This window comes from Aspergillus bombycis, assembly GCF_001792695.1.
Source record: "Aspergillus bombycis strain NRRL26010 chromosome Unknown contig00030, whole genome shotgun sequence".
Lineage (NCBI taxonomy): Eukaryota > Fungi > Ascomycota > Eurotiomycetes > Eurotiales > Aspergillaceae > Aspergillus > Aspergillus bombycis.
The window spans coordinates 212,445-224,543 of record NW_019170032.1 but is presented as its reverse complement, the minus strand read 5'-3'; the positions used below and the strand labels follow the sequence as shown (position 1 = coordinate 224,543).

The window sequence follows — 12,099 nt, the reverse complement described above, 5'->3', positions numbered from 1 at the left end:
GACCTGTCCCCGCCAACCACGCGCATCCTGCCCACGGTTTATTCGCAACGGTTCAATATCTCACTCTACGATGCGCAGTATGACTCGGAGACTGGAAAGCAGATCCCAATACCGAAGAAGGTGATCAATTCGGTCGTAGCAGCTATACTTCGCTTCCAGATTGTCTGTCTGGAAGTGGGGGTACCAGCGAGCCAGATACGAGTTATTGCGACGGAAGCTACGCGGAAGGCGATTAACTCGGAGGAGTTTGTGAAGGCCATCCAGGACAGGACCCACGTCAGCGTGCGAATGCTGCCAAAGGATGAGGAGGGTGTCGTGGGTGCGTGGGGGATTGCGAGCGGCTATTCGGACATCGAGGGACTGGCGATTGACCTCGGGGGTGGAAGTATGCAGATGACTTGGATTGTTTCGCATGGTGGAAACGTGCATATCAGCCCCAAGGGATCTATCAGTTTTCCGTATGGTGCGGCGGCTCTGACGCAGAAATTGGAAGCTCTGACGAAGGGTAAAGACGAGGATGAGGCATGCAAGGCCAAGGCGCAATTCCGTGAGGAGATGACTAGTCAGTTTCGTCGCGCGTGGGAGGATTTAGAGATCCCCGAGGAACTCGTCAATAAGGCGAAGAAAGACGGAGGCTTTCAGCTTTACCTCTCTGGAGGAGGATTCCGGGGGTGGGGATATCTTCTTCTCTATCTTCATCAGGTCCGAGGCGAGTATTACCCGATTTCAATCATCAATGGATATTCGGCGGGCAAGAAAGACTTCGAGAACACAGAGGCACTGAAGAAGGTTGCTAAGACTGCCAACGATATCTTCCGTGTCTCTGATCGACGCCGAAAGCAAGTCCCCTCGGTCGCATTTCTCGTGAACGTGCTCGCGAAGGCTATTCCCCACGGCATTAAAGAGGCTCATTTCTGCCAGGGAGGCGTTCGAGAAGGTGCTCTGTATCGCCAGATCCTACCTGTTATCCGTCAACAGGACCCATTGCAAGTTGCAACCACGGGTTTCGCCCGCAGGTCCGCCCAGGCGATGACTTTTATGGCCTTCTCGTCCATTCCTCGTCCAACAAAGGAGAGGTCTTTCCCCCATTCTATCAGTCCACATGTCATTCAGGCCTTTGCCAATATCCTTTATGCGCATTCTACGATGTCTAAAGAAACAGCGGCCACAGCGGCCCTATACAGCACCAGCACCGGCGTCCTGGCAGAAGCGCATGGGATACCACATGCCGATCGCGCTCGCCTGGCGTTGATGCTGCAGGAGAGGTACGGTGGCGAATTGCCACCTCGCGAGATGGACTTTAAGAAAAGCCTACGCTCGCTGCTGACACCGGAGGAAATCTGGTGGACGCGGTATCTAGGGAAGCTTGGTCTCATCATCAGCCGTGTGTACCCCACAGGGGTCATTGACCCGTCCAGACCGCGCGCTCTACCAAAAGCCCTCTGGGCAAACGATTTGGGAAAGAAGAAGAATAAGGAAGGCATTGAGTTAAGGGTCTCGCTGCAGAAGGTAGGGTTTGATCCCACCAGGTTGAAGCAAGAGTTAGAGGCAGACTTGAAGAAACTGCGGAAGGTTGGGAAAAGAAAGCACTGGATTGGGGGTAGGGACGGATGGGGGATGAAAGTCGAAGTGGTTCTGCTGGAGGAGGACCTGTTCTAGCGGCGTTCTTACGAGGAAAAGGAATATCTTCAATGAAACGGTTTTATTAGTGCACACTTTGGCGTATTTACGGTGCTCCAGATGCAATTCCTGGCTCATTATTGTTTTGTCGTCAACCGTGTCACCCTCTTCTTCTCTCCGCCAGCTACACCAACGAGGTTCCCGTACTTCAGTGTGTTCAGAGTGGCAGCAAATTGCTCTGATGATGGCGACACCGTGAGAATCATTGCCGAATAACTATCAGTCGTATTCGTACCCAGGAAGTGGTCCCGCAGCACCATTGTCAGGGGCGATGACCGGAACGGTATGCGAGTCAGCTTGGAGGCTCGAGCCCGGATAACCTCTTTCAATGCCAGAAGGTCTGTGTTAATCTGCCGTCCTTCTTGTTGCTCCTGGAGGGTCTGCTTTGGTCGCGCCACGGTCGAGGTCGTCTTGTCATAATAATACTCGGAACCAGCCAGATCGACAAAAACCAGTTTCCCCCCAAGACATGACTGACCGGATGATTGCAAAATACGATTAACTTTGTCCTCGGCCTGTTGCACATATGATTCAAACTCGGCCTTCTTTGCTTCGGCAGCATCGATCCGTGCCTGGTCGGTTTGATAGTCCGGGTTCGGGACATATTTGCCGTCTGCATTCTGAATAACCCCCTTCATGGTCTCTTCGATGTAGATATCGGTCGCACGTTTTCCTACCGGTACTAATTCTGATTGTCGCTGGACCACCGCATCGCGAGCCTCCAAGAGCGCCCTCGTCACAATCTCTAGTTCCAAAACGGCGTGTGTGCGCGAACTTTGGTCATGGACCGTGGATGTTCCCGTCGCTCTGAGCTTGAGTCCTGCCAGCAGCTCCTGGCGCAGGTCCTCGAAACTCCAACATGCTTTTGTCACGATCGGACGGACCCGAACTTTGCCCTCCTCCAGGATCTCCGTCTCGCCCCTAATGTGCGTTTTTCCGTCATGCCCCTCGCGAACGAAACATTGGCACCGTCCATTGAGCAAATCGAAAGCTATATTCTTGCGTAGCTCAAACATACGAATGCCAATGGCTAGTTCCTCAGCAGGGGTATCAATATCCCGATTGAGGACTGCCAGTGCCTCGCTGAGATGTCTGGCAGCTGCTAAACAGAATCCAAATTCATCGGGGTTCTCAAAATCGTACCCGATGATCGTATGTGACTTCCCACTTCCGGAATGTCCGTAAGCAAAGAAATTACATGATCGTCCGCTCAGAACATGCGGAAGAGTTGGTGCAACTGCGGCTTCGAAGACCAATTTGTTATTATCGGTTGCTTCGAATCCTTGCGTAAAGGCAGCCTCGCTTTTCCACGGACGTTCAGTGGCCGAACGTGAAGCAGGGGTGAGCGAGATAGATACGCGACCACTGTCGTGTTGAGTATGTGTGCGGTGAGTCTCTGGCGCTGTTTTTGATTCGCTGGGCCGCCAGCGGGTGTATACTTTGAATTGATGCATTATGGTTGAGTGTGCAATGGATATCGCAGGGTGGGAGAGCTGGCGTTCCAGAAGAGAGGGGGGACCGAGAGCTGTTTAAGTATCTCTTACTTAACAGGCGGTCCCTCACCATGTGTTCGATTGTCTCCATCCACCGCATTGTTTGTTTCCCTTTTCGACCTGGTGTTGGTTGAGTACGAGGTCGTTGGCTCTCCAAGCATCCACTCAGGAACATGATTGACGGTCGTCTTTTGACTGACCCACCGGTTGCTCCCGGCCGGGAATTGCAAATCTCCGAAAGTCCGGCTGTAAATGAGGCAGGATCGACAAGCCCTATAAGGCAGCATGGTATAGTATACTAGTACTCTAGAATCACGGTTGTTGAACACGTAGTATGAGTGCTGATTCGACACTATTCAAACTGTTCATTTCAACTAGTTTTATTGCATCACTCATTTAGCATCTTTCCTACCCTGTATCAAACCCTAACAGCCCGTGACGCATCGCTTCATAAGACACAGTACTCTGCTCCCTAGAGCGACACCGTTCACAAATCACAGCTTCTCCGGTCATGTACCCTGACTGATCACCTGGAGCAGCTCGTCTGCTGTTAAATGGTCCGATACGTTCTGCATCCGGTGAACATAAACACATTTGCCATTCTTAAAAACCCACTCGCCACCATTCTGCCCCCAGCCCCCTCCGCTCAAAGCTTGTAGTCCACTGCGAAACATTTGCTTGAAAGTCGTGCCCAGGGCACTAATAAAGGATCTCTGTGTGTAGGTCGGTGGTCTTGTAATGGCTGACACAGTTCGCTTCATATGTAACTTCTCATAGATCTTGCCCTTGGGGTCCGTATAGATCGGGAATGCCGCAGACGTTTCGGCCACGTAGGGCACGATCGCAGCGGGCTGGCCGCAACCGATGATAATGACTTGGGCTGGTCCGGCGGAGTTCGGAAGGGTAGAGAGCACCGACTCCGTCAGACGTTGAGATATGGAATGGACATAATCTTGGTCGTAGGCGCAGAAGAAATGCCGGACTTGGGTACGGAATTCAGCCATAATTCGCAGGTTGAAAGGCAAGGGCGATGGGAGTAACGACACCGCATGAAAAGGGATATTGGATGTGGAACATACTGAATATGACGATTGTCGTGATGTGGTCCCCTTTCGCTGCGATCAACTCACCGAATCGAACCGGGTGGCCGGTCTCGGATTGTAACTCGAGTTCGTAGGCTTCGCTGAGAGCCTTTCCGGTCGGAATATCATCTGGGGGTCTTATGATTGTTGTCTGTGCCATTATTATTATTGTAAAGCATAGCGGAGACTGAATGATATCAATGCTTTCATGGGCTTCTTATCTTCCGGAGACATAGTTACAGGCACAGCATTCTGCAGCTTCTCCAGGTTACTGTAGGTCAGGCCACATGCAATGCTATCAATGGTTCAGAGCGTCGACCCAGACTGTGAAATCGATGGTTGGCATTCTTATTGACTACACCTAGGGCTTCTGACGTCACGACACCCCTGGCCCTTTGTACTTTTATTGTCCTGCTGACGAGGCACCAACCGATACCAGGGCCAGACTTCGACGGACCTTAGGTGGCAATTGTGAGTTAAGAATGTCTATCAAACTAAACAGGGTCCAATGAGAGGTCTATCTGTTATCAGTTCGTCACTGGTTCCGTTTGAGAATGATTCTATATGTCGGCTTTCTTTGTCTGCGCCGCTGCATTGGCCTTCACCTTATAACGCTTCGATTTGATTTAGATTGCTGATAGGAATACTCAATGTTGCAACACGTTCTACAGGTGGCCGAAGCTTGACTCGAAGACAGTGGTCGATTGCGCTACCTTCCTACGAGCCTGTGTCTCGGTAGACATACAGCATGTAGAGTAGCAGCTTTGACGTACCCAAAAAGCACAGTTCATGGGATATTCATTCACGTTAAGAGATGCCATCCCGATATCACCAGCAAAATCCAAAGCAAGAAGATCCTATAGAGAGACAGCCCACCATTTCGTGGAGAGTGAACGCCTCTACCTTGCGTGGGGGTACTAAGTCATCTTGTCTATATGTGCTGACCCGATTAATCCTCGTCCCATTTTCGCGTCCAGATATGCAGTATAGCTCAACCTGTTCCCTGACGGACGCTCGGGATTTGAACTCCGCAGGTCTCACTTGAGCCTTGCTTAGTGAACCTACAACTAGGTCTTCCATTCTACTTCATTCGTTCCAACGACGCGGTAAAACAAGTTAAATCTCATAACTGGGATCTAGACTCTTTTCAAGGCAGCTGCAGCCTTCGTGAACTCTATTTCTCGTAGTTTGTAGTTTCTTCTTCCTGCCTCCGTTCAACCGGACTAGGGTCTCACTTGGCTGTGGATCATCACTGAATCCTGCAGGAAGCTACTGCCACCAATAACCCAGTCTGGACACTTGTTGAGCTGCATGATAAGGCCATCGGCATTTGATAAGTCTAAACGGACTAGACTGGCGAATCTGGGGTCCGGGGTTGACCTACCCCAGTTTTATGCTCAGCTTCATTCCGTTCGGCCGGATTGGACTACGTTGATCTATATAAGAACAGTATTATAGCTGAATGTTAGGCATACAGCCAGCACGTATAAATAGCGATTAGGATAGTGGAATAGTGTAGTTACTAGTTAGTTGCTAGTCATAGCTCTACTTTAATCGTTTCTCTCGTTTGTTCACTTCAGTCTTCTACTTATAAAACATGGCCGAGCATAAAGCGAGCAGCGAACTCGATCTCAATCACAGCAAAACATCTCCATCCCAAGAAAAAGCAGCAATGCCATCATTAACGACGGTTCCTACCTCCATCACTCTATCCACTGAACAGTTCGAGAAACTTTACCTCACCCCATTGAGGCATCGCCAGCCAGCCTTAACCAAGACATTCGGAAACCCTACTCCACTGTGCGTAGCAAATCTGCTGTTGTCCGCTCCTCATCTCGAATACTCATGTGAGATTACAGCGCCCTGGGTGGCTTCGTGGTCACTACAACACCACTGTCCTGCTGCTTGATGGCCTGGAGAGGTGCTGGTGGGAATGGCATCGCATTCACGTAGGGCTAGTTTTCTGAATTCTGGCACACTAACACGCTGACACGCCTCAAGAGGACCCATCATCTTCCTCGGTGGAATGTTACTGGTTATTACTAGTATTCTGGAGTTCCTCCTGGGGAACACCTTTCCCTGCGTCGTCTTTGGCACTATCGGTATTTCTCTTCGAGCCTGTGAGAATACCTGAAACCCTTATTAATCTACCTCATTCACACAGGAGGATTCTGGTTCGCCTTCGGCGCAACCCAAACCTCAGCGTTCAATGCCGCAGGTACATACTTCTTCCCCCCTCAATATCCAGAACAAGATAGGTAACCTTGAACAGCCCCATATTCCACCTCAACAACCAACACAATCGAGGCCTCCATAGCCCCGAATTCCTCAATACATACGGTACGGTGCTCTCTCCCCTCCTCTCCACACACACACATACACACCACCTAACAAGATACTCAATTCACCAGCATTCCTCTTCATCGCCATGGCCGTCCTAGTAACAATCTACATGATCTACGCCACCCGCACAAACGCAGTTTACGTCCTCATTTTCGCCGCCCTCATCCTCGTCTTCGTCTGTCTCGCCGCCGCATACTGGCGTCTAGCGGACGGGGATACCGTCGTTGGGAATCGTCTCATCGTGGTATGTTAATTCTGTGCCTCCTTTGTGTGGATGGATGTGAGCTGAGTATCTATGAATGATAGGGAGCCGGCGCTGCGCTGTTCGTGGCTAGCCTCTTGGGGTTTTATTTGCTCGTTGTGCAGCTGTTTGAGGCTTTGGGCTTTCCAGTTAATTTGCCTGTAGGGGATTTGAGTCGGTTTTGGGTGAGGTTTGAGGGGAGGGCCAGGTATGTGATTTTATTTCCTAGTCCTTGTGTTGGAAGGTATTGGGCTCGGTGGGTGTGTGCTGATGGTGCTCGTGTTGTTCATCTTGTAGGGACAGTGCACGAGATGTGGAGATGGTCGGTGATCTTGGGGAGAAGTCGTGATGAAGTCGATTGGGAGCTATGTTTGCCATGCGGAATTATATATGCTGGGTATAGTAGGGAAAGGGACTTGTCATGTGCAGTACGTTATATGTTGGTCACCAGCGAACATGTAGTGAAAAGTGCATGGTCTAATGTTGTATTGTCGAGTAGATAATTAATGCATTAAACAAAACTAGGGACATTCTATACACGTGAAAAAGGAAGAAATATTAACAGCATAAAGTCCCCCCGTAATTTTAAGCCGTGGGTATCGTCTTTGCGCGGCAAATCCTGCTCTTGCTTCAATGTATGTACAATTGAACTGTGGACTCTGCACCGCCTCACTGTCTTTCTAACTTGGCGCGGAATGCTGGAGGAGTTACTGCTGTAGCCTGTCCATGCTCATCGATGTCAAACACAATCAGTGACAGACTCTGGCCACCGTAGGTGCTCCCATCGAGGAGATACAGGTCGTTGACATCGTAAAGCCGTGATACGAGTCTCTGCGGCGACCCCACTGCCTCTACCACCGTCGGGGTGTAAGGGCGGAACGCGACCTTTCCAGCGGTGGGAATTGTAGGTACGAGTCGCGTGTCTTTACCACCGAGGATTGCTGCGAGGTATGGTGTGATGTCTGTGCCGTTGCTGATCCAGGAGGAGACAACCAGACCGGGCGAGGGGCGCGTCGGCGGACTCAACGCCAGAGTCAAAGACGAGTTGAGCCCAGCGCTGGAGGAACGGTACGTTCCTACATAGTTGCGCTGGGCTTCGAGAGCGGCTTGTTCGATCAAGGCGGGCACAACAGCGTCAATGACCAAGTCCATCAGGTATGCAGCCGATGCGGACCGGGTCGTAAGGGAACTCGCGTCGAGGACGCTGAATCCCGCATCAAAGTCCGGCAAGATTGCCAGCTGGCCTCCATAGTTGCCTGAGTCGCCCATCTTCGTGTAGATATCCGTGACAATTCCTGAGGCCGGGTGGACGTAGCGGTAGATCTCCCAGGGCTTCCCCACCGAGTATCGCAGGTCTGCGCTATGGGTGACAGGCTTGATCCATTTGCGCGTCTGGTCCGCGGGAAGGAGAGTGGAATTCAGGATGGCCACGCCGAGCTTGCTGAGATCGTTGCTGGTCGATAGCAACCCACCGGAGGCTTTGGTAACGCCGGCATCAATCGCAAATCCTTCGATCGGTCCTGCAATGACCGAACGCGCACGGTTCGGGTCGTTCTCAGCCGGAGGGTCGCTGAGAGAAGAGGTCATCCCCAGAGGCTCGAAGACGCTGTCCTGATAGACCTGTTCGAGGGGCTTCCCGGTGAGGTTCGCGATTGCCATGCCCAGAAACATATATCCATTGTTGGCGTATTGCGGGCTGCTCCAGGGGAGGAAGACGGGAGAGTTATCAGCCTCCGCTTCCGCGTAGGGAACCTCAGCACAGAAAGGTCGATTGCTCCCCCAGCAAGCTTGCCAGAGGGAGGGGTCGCTTTCGTTTAGAGGGGGGAGACCCAAAAAGGTAGGATCCGTTTCAGACGGGTCAGTGCTGTTCAGCGCTCTGGCGATAACGTAGCTGGCTAGTAACTCCGAATTTCCCCCACGAGGGATGCCTCCCATCTGTGACGCAATTGCGTTGAGGGTGATCTTATCCCACTGAGCGTCATACACAGGTTGAAAGTCACTGGACTTCTCGCGGACGAAATCCGCCATCTCGGGGAAGATGTCAGTGAGGGGTCGGTCCCAGTCAGTGCTCTCAAGCTCCAGCAGACCCGCAAAGACGGTGATAAGCTTCGAGACACTAGCCATCCGATAGATGCTATCTCCATCTACTTTCTTTATCCCGACTGAGGAATTCGCGACTTCGGCGCTCGTATGGTGAATTTGGAGCTGCTGGGCTGCCGGGTCATGGGTCGAGAACATGCCAACGGAGAAGGTCAGATCTCTCAGTTGAGATATCTCGCTGTTCTCACTCGCATTGCGACGACTCAGACTCGCTTTTAGGGTTGAGTCTAGCTTCTTCCAACTGGCGGCGACGCGGCTGGAATCACTGGTGAGGTCTCGGGGGGCTGGGTAGGTTGGACCCAAATATTGGGCCAGTACGCCGGGAGTCCAGAGAGGAGCGAAGGGAAGAGCATAATGTAGCAGACGCATGTTGATCTCTAATCTGTCGGTGTCAGTCCCGATCAAGACGATATTTGTTAATCTGGCTGCATATCCGATAACAGTCTCCAGCCCTGTACTTATAATCCGGGACCAATGAGTCTCGTATCCACATGACGTTTGTAAACTCCCGGCATTACCTCGTTCGCGGAGGAGTTTAATTGCATTGTCAGATTGTCTGTGTCATGGGTAAGTATCTATGGCTGTGCCCGACGACTGGATGTAGATCGGAGGAGTCAACGAGAATGGGGGCTCCTGATTGGTTCCCAGGGGCACGCTGGAAAGGGAACGATCTCGCATCACGTGCAGGGCTAGTCCCGAAGCAGACGGATCAGTCGCTGGGCGGGTGGCCTGACAGACCTGAGGCAGCAACACTAACCTGACGTGGCCGAACGCAGCGCTCGTGGTTTCGCTTGGATTATGTTGAAAAATGAGGATCTTGGCTGGCGAGCCTGATAAACGTGGCTGTGAGCACCGCCAAGTCATATCAATGTCCCCTTGGCAGCGATCGTTGCGTAAGCCTGTCCGTGCGGTAAGGCCTTGGGAATGACATGTCAAATCTAATCTGATCCAAGTGTATCGGGTCCCTGACCAGGCTTCTTCTGTACAAGACGCGTAGTAACAGTCAGAGGCCTCTGGAGAAGCCGAAGGGTGCTTGATGAACAAGAGTAGCAATGTGCTGGAGGGATATGCAAGTCTAAGTTGGGAGGGATGAAAAGGAATAGCATTGTCCGCGGTTCTCCTATGACTGTCTTCTCGGCCGTATTGGTCTACTCTTAGTATTTGCCAACAATTGCTCCTTATGCCATCAAAAAGTCTTCATGATTAGTACGTCCCATTGGACTGTTTGGTCTCCTCATTCGATGATTCTTCGTCCGACTCACTCTCCGCACTAGAGGATGCCTCCTCCTCTTCGTCTGTCTCATCCTTGCTCTCCGTTCCTTTCTTGCCCTTCTTCCCTTTCTTTCCCTTCTTATCCTTTTTCGCCTTGTCGTTCTCCTGCGACTCTCTTTCGGCATCCTTCTTTTTCTTCTCTTCCAGCGTCTTCTCCCCCCATGATTCTACATGTGTGATGGCATCCAAGGGAGAGCTTTTGTGACACAGCAGATAGCCTTGGATCTCCGCCGGCGAGAACGTGAGTTCGGGAATCTTGTCGGCAAAGGTGGTCGCCAACTGCTCCATGTCCACTTCTGTACTTTCAGGACGGATCAGGGCGTGGTCAGCGGCTGGGAGCAGAGGGACCTTTTCGGCTGTCGCAGTTAGCAGCAACGCCTCAGTCACGCTGTCCTCCAGATGGGAGTCAATGCTCGGCAGGGCGTCTCGGAACAGGTTCTGAAACATCTGCATCATCAGGTTGCGATTGGCCAGCTTGAACTCGATCTGGTAATCCACCCGGCCCGGCCGAATGAGGGCAGGATCCAGATTCTCTTGGTGATTGGTGGTCATGACGAGCACGCGGCCTTCCTGCGCTGCCACGCCATCGATCGTATTGAGCAAGGCCGAGAGCGAGATCTTGTTGTTCCCCTTTCGCTTCTTTTTGGATTCGTCGCTGCGACGACTGGTCACTTCGTTCGTGTCGATGTCTTCCAGGAGCACCAGGCATCGGCGGGGCAACGCTTGGAAGAGCTGTGCCAAGGCGTCTTCGGTGAGCTGGGTGGCATTCAGGTCCAGGATATACACGTTCAATCCGAGAAACCCTGCCGCCGCGAAGGCGAGACTCGACTTGCCCGTGCCGGGGGGGCCGTAAAACAGGTAACCTCGACGGTAAGGGATGCCCCGATCGCTGTACCATCGCATCGTGCTGGGGTGGAGATACTGCTGAACATCTTGGATAAAGGCGGTCTTCTCTTCATGGTCCAGGATGACGGTAGACAAAGGTCTTGCGGGACGCGCTGTCGAACGGGCCCAATAGAAGTCGTTGTCGTACGCTCTCTTGGCCCCGCGATAAATCACCGTCTTGCCCTTTTCCTTCTGTGAGTATTCCACGCGCGCTTCCAGCAGCAACTGCTTCAAAATGGACGCATCCCACCCGAGACACGAGATGCGGAGTTTGTCGGTGCGCGTGTAGAGCATTTGCCCGCGTTCCTCGGTCTGCCGGGTGAGTGCCAGGCATCGACCGCCATACTTGAAATAGTGGGTGCCTTCGGAGGGCGACCACAGCAGCTGACGCGTATTCGACAACGAGGCCTTCCATTCCGTGTCGGTGGAGGCCTCCGCGTCCAACATGTCGTCAAACTCGCCGTCGTCGGAGTCCTCACTGAAGTAATTTAGGCCGCTACTGAGGGAGGTGCTTGCGATGAGGCGATTTTTGGTTTCATTGAACCGTTGCTTCGTTAACCAAAATAGGAGATAGTTGTAGGCATCGTCGTGTGATTGTACCTCGACGGTGGAATACAAGAGATGTAGCGGTAAGCTGCCCACCTGGTCCAGAAGACTTTTCGCAAGATATGATCCGACGGCAAAATATGAGAAGTAGAAGAATCTCCCGAACGACGAAGAAGGCTCCATGGTGGGGGAGACGAGGGGGAGGGAGATTTCCCACGGCCACCCACAGCGTGTAGTAACCGAGACAGAAGCTGGTACAAGAACGCGGCAAGGAGAGTGGTGACAATGAAGTCGTATTTATACATGTCCAGCCTCATGCGACACCTCAGGCCAGCCTGAGTCATGTCTGAGGCTGAGGTTTTCGTGCCTTTGGCTGCCTAGGCTCACATGACGTTTTGTGTCACTTTTCTCTTGTCTTTTAGTGTGATTTCTTATGCAATCAGGGGGGCATTCAGAG

The 12,099-nt window shown here is 52.1% G+C and overlaps 6 protein-coding genes across 6 annotated transcripts; 2 read left to right on the top strand and 4 right to left on the bottom strand.

Moving 5' to 3' along the window:
* Nucleotides 1-70: 70 nt before the first annotated feature.
* On the top strand, nt 71-1,659 carry ABOM_004696 (putative transcription regulator (RTG2); the record flags this gene model as incomplete). The annotated part of the gene is made up of 2 exons (XM_022531825.1): nt 71-77; nt 143-1,659. 2 exons carry the CDS (start codon nt 71-73, stop codon nt 1,657-1,659), a joined length of 1,524 nt encoding a protein of 507 aa, XP_022390299.1.
* A 98-nt stretch (nt 1,660-1,757) lies between these two features.
* Nucleotides 1,758-3,134, bottom strand: ABOM_004695 (kinesin family protein; the record flags this gene model as incomplete). Its single annotated transcript, XM_022531824.1, has 1 exon — nt 1,758-3,134. One exon carries the CDS (start codon nt 3,132-3,134, stop codon nt 1,758-1,760), a length of 1,377 nt encoding a protein of 458 aa, XP_022390302.1.
* Nucleotides 3,135-3,682: 548 nt separating this feature from the next.
* Nucleotides 3,683-4,415, bottom strand: ABOM_004694 (peroxiredoxin-like family protein; the record flags this gene model as incomplete). Its single annotated transcript, XM_022531823.1, has 2 exons — nt 3,683-4,155; nt 4,253-4,415. 2 exons carry the CDS (start codon nt 4,413-4,415, stop codon nt 3,683-3,685), a joined length of 636 nt encoding a protein of 211 aa, XP_022390301.1.
* A 1,437-nt stretch (nt 4,416-5,852) lies between these two features.
* ABOM_004693 (protein alcS) lies at nt 5,853-7,188 on the top strand (the record flags this gene model as incomplete). The annotated part of the gene is made up of 8 exons (XM_022531822.1): nt 5,853-6,055; nt 6,115-6,204; nt 6,257-6,357; nt 6,420-6,473; nt 6,528-6,595; nt 6,651-6,842; nt 6,905-7,047; nt 7,137-7,188. The coding sequence occupies 8 exons, from the start codon at nt 5,853-5,855 to the stop codon at nt 7,186-7,188; spliced, it is 903 nt and encodes a 300-aa protein (XP_022390316.1).
* A 320-nt stretch (nt 7,189-7,508) lies between these two features.
* ABOM_004692 (serine hydrolase domain-containing protein) lies at nt 7,509-9,308 on the bottom strand (the record flags this gene model as incomplete). The annotated part of the gene is made up of 1 exon (XM_022531821.1): nt 7,509-9,308. The coding sequence occupies one exon, from the start codon at nt 9,306-9,308 to the stop codon at nt 7,509-7,511; it is 1,800 nt and encodes a 599-aa protein (XP_022390315.1).
* An 834-nt stretch (nt 9,309-10,142) lies between these two features.
* Nucleotides 10,143-11,825, bottom strand: ABOM_004691 (BCS1 and AAA domain-containing protein; the record flags this gene model as incomplete). The annotated part of the gene is made up of 1 exon (XM_022531820.1): nt 10,143-11,825. The coding sequence occupies one exon, from the start codon at nt 11,823-11,825 to the stop codon at nt 10,143-10,145; it is 1,683 nt and encodes a 560-aa protein (XP_022390318.1).
* Nucleotides 11,826-12,099: the final 274 nt, after the last annotated feature.